This window comes from Musca domestica, unplaced genomic scaffold, assembly GCF_030504385.1.
Source record: "Musca domestica strain aabys unplaced genomic scaffold, Musca_domestica.polishedcontigs.V.1.1 75, whole genome shotgun sequence".
NCBI classification, from domain to species: Eukaryota; Metazoa; Arthropoda; class Insecta; order Diptera; family Muscidae; genus Musca; species Musca domestica.
This window is the reverse complement of record NW_026712393.1, coordinates 949,731-955,359: the sequence shown is the minus strand read 5'-3', so window position 1 is coordinate 955,359 and position 5,629 is coordinate 949,731. Positions and strand designations below refer to the sequence as shown.

Sequence of the window (5,629 nt, the reverse complement as noted above, 5' to 3'; positions counted from 1 at the left end):
TTGCGCCTGAGTGAAGATGGATATCAGTGAATTTATAATAGAGAAGATGGACATAAGTGAAATTATAATAGAGAACGTAAAGAATTATGTGTTCTTGTTTAATTCATTGTAGTCAACAAATGAGCAAAAAGTAAACAACTTCATCAGCTGTTTTATAATTTCGTCGGTATTGTGTTCCATACGACGAATTTTCGCGGCTCATTTTGTCGCCGCGTAGGGCGAAATTCGTCGTTCGCTCCAATTGTGTTCCTAGCATCAGTCTCCTTAATTCTTATTAGTGAATCACTCCATTGAACTAGGTCGTGCATGAACTACACAACACTAGTCGAAAGTCGACTGAGATACCCCTACTCAAAGTCTTGTTGGTTGAACGTGTAAATTGCCAAGTTCTGTGAGAGTTTAAGAAAAACAAAGGCCGCGAGTCTTTTTGTGTTGTTTGGTTTTGTTGGTAAGACCAATGCATGCAAATATAATTGAAAACTAAATCGGAAAAATGTTTGCAAAATTAGAAATTTGCCAATCACACCATTTCGCAAATTTATTATGGCAGAATGTGATTAGTGCAATACGTTAAGAGTTGCGTTATGTAGAGCGTACGTTACGTTGTTACGTTTCAATTATGTTGTGGGTGATAATGGTCATTTGAAATGTGAAGAGTGTCCGGCCCACTCCTAGCGCTATCTGCAGGGAATTATATACATTTTTCGCCGGTACAGGTTGTTTTCAAGAGTGAGAATGATAAGAGGAACACGGAATAAATCTTTAGTGCGAAATTGAAAGCAAAATTGTTACTAAAACGGGAACAACTCTAGTTTAGTAAAAACTCTTAGATTTTTTCGAAATTTTTTCCAGAGGTAGGTATTTTTACCCTGATCCCGGAAAACTATTTTTTTCTTGGGGGACGGACCCGGGACCCCAGATTTTTGACCCGAAAGTCCGGGATCAAGACCCCGCCTGGACCCGGATCCACTTACCCGATATAGACAATATGGGTATCGATTGAAAGCTTATGGAAATACCTATCCAACAAGTGGTCACATGAAGAGGTAAGTTGTCATGGTTCGGAAGTTATAGTCAAATTATCGATTTTTGGACCCGGATTTTTTATGAAACCCCCAAAAAGTCAAAAAAGGGCCCATTATGGGGGTCAACAAAATTGTTTCCAAATTATAGCTGACACTCTTACCTTTCCAAAATGCTACAATTTGTGCTAATACCTTTTTCGGGTCCAGAGATATGGGTCTTTCCATCCGCATAACCCGATTCTAACCAGTTCATTAAAATGATGTTTTTAATAAAAAAGTGTTTATTTTGCGTAGCAGTCGCCGGAATAACAAAAGTTTTCTAAATTTGGCACTTTTTGTAAATAGCCGGCCTTCGGCCGGGGCTTGAGATTTTCACCTATGGGTATGTCCGACACCGGCTAACGCGAACAAAAGGTTCATAATTTCGGCACTTTTTGTAAATAGCAGGCCTTCGGCCGGGGCTTGAGATTTTCTCCTCTGGGTATGTCCTACACCGGCTAACGCGAACCAAAGTTTTCTAAATTGGATACCTTTTGTAAGTAGCCGGCCTTCGGCCGGGGCTTGAGATTTTCTCCTCTGGGTATGTCCTAAACCGGCTAACGTGAACCAAAGTTTTCTAAATTTGACACTTTTTGCATATAGCCGGCCTTCGGCCGGGGTTTGAGATTTTCTCCTCTGGGTATGTCCCACACCGGCTAACGCGAACCAAAGTTTTCTAAATTTGACACTTTTTTTAAATAGCCGGCCTTCGGCCGGGGCTTGAGATTTTCTCCTCTGGGTATGTCCTACACCGGCTAACGCGAACCAAAGTTTTCTAAATTGGATACCTTTTGTAAGTAGCCGGCCTTCGGCCGGGGCTTGAGATTTTCTCCTCTGGGTATGTCCTACACCGGCTAACGCGAACCAAAGATTTCTGAATTTCATTCTTACGTAAAATATACCTTTTTTTATTGAAAACATAGTTTTAATGAACTGGTAAGAATCGGGTTATGCGGATGGAAAGACCCATATCTCTGGACTCAGTGAAGGTATTAGCACAAATTGTAGCATTTTGGAAAGGTAGAAGTGTCAGCTATAATTTGGCATAAATTTTGTTGTCCCCCATAATGGACCCTTTTTTGACTTTTTGGGGGTTTTATAAAAAATCCGGGTCCAAAAAATCGATAATTTGACTATAACTTCCGAACCGTAACATCTTACCCCATCATGTGACCACTTGTTGGATAGGTATTTTCATAAGCTTTCCAACGATACCCATATTGTCAATATCGGGTAATTGGATCCGGGTCTAGTCGGGGTCTTGAACCCGGACTTTCGGGTCAAAAATCTGGGGTCCCAGGTCCGTCCCCCAAGAAAAAAATAGTTTTCCGGGATCATGGTTAAAATACCTACCACTGAAAAAATTTTCGAAAAAATTGAAGAGTTTTTACTAAACTAGAGTTAAGCCCTAAAACGTGTAGATATCTCCTGTTCCACAGACAGACAGGCAGGCAGGCCACTTACATGCACATTTAATTATCGGTTACCGTGAACTATATTACCCAATTTTATTACAGCATGTTTTTACTAATCTAATTGACACTTTTAATTTACAGTTGTGAAATTGATACAATGCTGTTTTATTAAATCGCCGAGAAATTTGTTTACAAAAAAATATTTCCATAAACATACCATACAAAACACACGAGAGATCAAAAGGCCGCAAATCACATACTAAAGATAATGTCCAGTTTTCGCAAAAGAAATGTACAAAAACAAATACCGTTTACAAGGACCAGCCCTCAAACAGGTCAGGTGATAACCTCAAGTGGTAATCCGTCTTTGGATGTAATCCTGGGTGAGTTCGAGGCATAAACATAAAAGTAATTGCATTCTAATGATTTCTTTGTTCTCTCCCTACCACAGGTGGTGGTTTGCCCATCGGTTCAATATGTTTGATCGAAGAAGACAAATTTGTTACCTATTCCAAAGTGCTGGCCAAATACTTTATGGCCGAGGGCATTGTGTCAAAGCAAACCGTTTTCCTTGGCAGCTTAGATGACAGCCCCAACTATTTCATTGTAAAATTACCCAAGCCCTTGAATGAGGATGAAATTGAAAAAGATAAAATTGAATCCCAAATTGAGGCTCAAGAAAACCCGGATACTACCAAGAATGGATTACGCATTGCCTGGCGTTACAATGATTTGCCCATGGTTAATTCAGAAAAAACACAAACACAAATAGGTCATCATTTCAATTTAATGGAACACATGGATGTAAACATGTTCGAAAATGCCGATACGGTTACATGGCCAGACGATTCGTTGGATAATGAGATTGTTGTCAATCAAGATGATGATGACGACGATGAAGAAGAAGTCGCCAATTTGTACGACAATGACAGTGATGCCACGTACGTTATGGATTCTAGCAAAGAAATGGAACAAGAGAATGCCAACAACACTTCCAATTCTCTAAATCCTTCAAATACGGGAAATCCGACCACCGATGATAAAAATGCAACGGGATCCACAGAGACATCATCATCGTTGCCCACACCGCCACCACCAATTTGTAAGGCACCAACAAAAACCCAACTATTTGAAAATTCCAAATATTTAAGTCTACTCAAAGAGGTACAACAGCTATTGCGAGATGACAAATTCCATTCGGGTGGTTTCCTAATAAAGAAAAGTCTATGTCGCGTCTGCATCACTTCGCTGGGTTCACCGATGTGGTATGATGACAACTATGGAAATGATTTGTTAAAATTCTTAACCATTTTGAGGGCGGCAGTACGTTCATCGGTGTCGGTTTGTTTTATAACAATGCCAATGCATTTGGTTGCAAAATATGTAAGTAATACTTTGTATTTTGATGGAGTAATTCTTCTTCATATACCATTGTTTTATTTACAATAGGAGGTCTTTCGTATTTAATAACCAATAGAATTAAAATGGATAGAATTCGTTAAAAATGATTAAACAATCCAAATTTCCTATATTTTTGAAATATGTTTGAATAACAGGCCCACACAATTGTATAAGATCAGGAAAAAAATTTAGTAGTACTTATAACGCACAAAATTTTACCATACAACAGCGTTGAAAATGGGTAGACCATTAGAAATAACTAAAAACTAAGGACCAAGTTGTCACCTCATCGAATACCAGATGGTCATCTTATAGAAGACCTGATGGTCTTCTCAGAGACCGTCTTATAGAAGACTAGGAAATCTTCTTGAAGTAGGCAAGAGAAGTTTTGATGGTCGTCTAAAAGAAGACCTAGTGGTTTTCTCAAAAAGAGACATAGACCTAATGGTCTTCTCATAGAACACACGATGGTCTTCTCATAGATAAACTCTGATAGTATTCTCATAGAAGACCTGATGATCTTCTCATAGAAGACCTAATGGCCTTCTCAGAGAAGACCTGATTGTCTTCTCATAGAAGACCTAATGGTCTTCTCATAGAAGACCTGAGGGTTTTCTCATAGAAGAATTTATGGTCTTCTCATTGAAGACCTGCTGATCTCCTCATCGAAAACCTGTTGATTAACTCATAGAAGGCCAAACTAAATGGTATTCTCATAGAAGGCCAGAAGACATGGTCTACTCCTAGAAGGTCAGACTAGATGGTCTTCATATAAAAGCCGGTAGTTTTCCCACATATCAGTTTGTCTATTTTTATGTTAAGTAAGTCTCAAACTGTAACACAACCCGCATCTAAAACTTACTTTTTAACTCTGCATACAGTCTTCTTGATTGTATCGTATTGTTCATATTAATTTAAGCTTTTATCTTTCAATTACAGGATGAATCCTTGGTTTCAAAAATACGTAACTTGGTCGATTATGCCATTGAACTCGAGTCCTTTGCTGGATCGGATAAGGAAACAAATCCCGCCTTCAAGGAATACCATGGACTGATTCATTTACGTAAAATAACAGCCATTAACACATTAAGTGCCTATATGCCTGAAACTACTGATTTGGCGTTTAAACTAAGACGCAAAAAGTTTGTCATTGAAAAACTACATTTGCCTCCAGGTAAGTTCTCATATTCCATGACATTTTTTCATTCAATAACAAAATTTTTTTATTTACACAGAATTACAAGAAGATAACAAGGATGCGGATCAAAAGCCCACATTAAGCTGTGGCAGTAACATCAGTCCAAATGTTAAAAATTCGTTGGATTTTTAAATAGAGTGCATTAAACAAAACAAAATAATAACAAAAACAAAAGTACAAGCAACACGTTAACCAATAAAACGGCCTAAACAGAAAACGAAAACACATATATTTTGTATAAAAAGAACTAAAACGAAAATCACCAAAATAAATTTTTTAACAAACAGAGTGACATGTGTGAGAATATGTTCCATTTTAATGAATTCATTGTTTGCATATTAAAAAAAAACATAAACCATATTCATATATTTTAGTTGTAATTTTCAATTTGGTCGTACATTAGATTGGTTTTATTATGTGAGTTGATCCTGTGCGAGACCCTCTTCATTTTAAAAACAAAAAGTTATGTAAATTATAAAGTGTGTTCATATCATTATCGATTTGATTTAAATTCATACCAATAAAAGCCCAATATTTGTACAAATGAAAAA

General features: G+C 37.5%; 1 protein-coding gene across 1 annotated transcript; it reads left to right on the top strand.

Annotated features, from left to right (window-relative positions):
- Positions 1-303: 303 nt before the first annotated feature.
- LOC101887736 (elongator complex protein 4) lies at positions 304-5,629 on the top strand. Its single transcript, XM_059130455.1, has 5 exons — positions 304-448; positions 2,621-2,862; positions 2,931-3,862; positions 4,820-5,054; positions 5,116-5,629. Exons 2-5 carry the CDS (start codon positions 2,748-2,750, stop codon positions 5,208-5,210), a joined length of 1,377 nt encoding a protein of 458 aa, XP_058986438.1. The 5' UTR covers positions 304-448; positions 2,621-2,747; the 3' UTR covers positions 5,211-5,629.

Excerpts from the sequence above, each read along its gene's own strand:
- LOC101887736 (XM_059130455.1), top strand. The coding sequence starts at position 2,748 with ATGTCCAGTTTTCGCAAAAGAAATGTACAAAAACAAATACCGTTTACA. Across the intron at positions 2,863-2,930 it reads GTCTTTGGATGTAATCCTGG|GTGGTGGTTTGCCCATCGGT; the intron begins GTGAGTTCGAGG and ends TCCCTACCACAG. Across the intron at positions 5,055-5,115 it reads AAAACTACATTTGCCTCCAG|AATTACAAGAAGATAACAAG; the intron begins GTAAGTTCTCAT and ends TTATTTACACAG.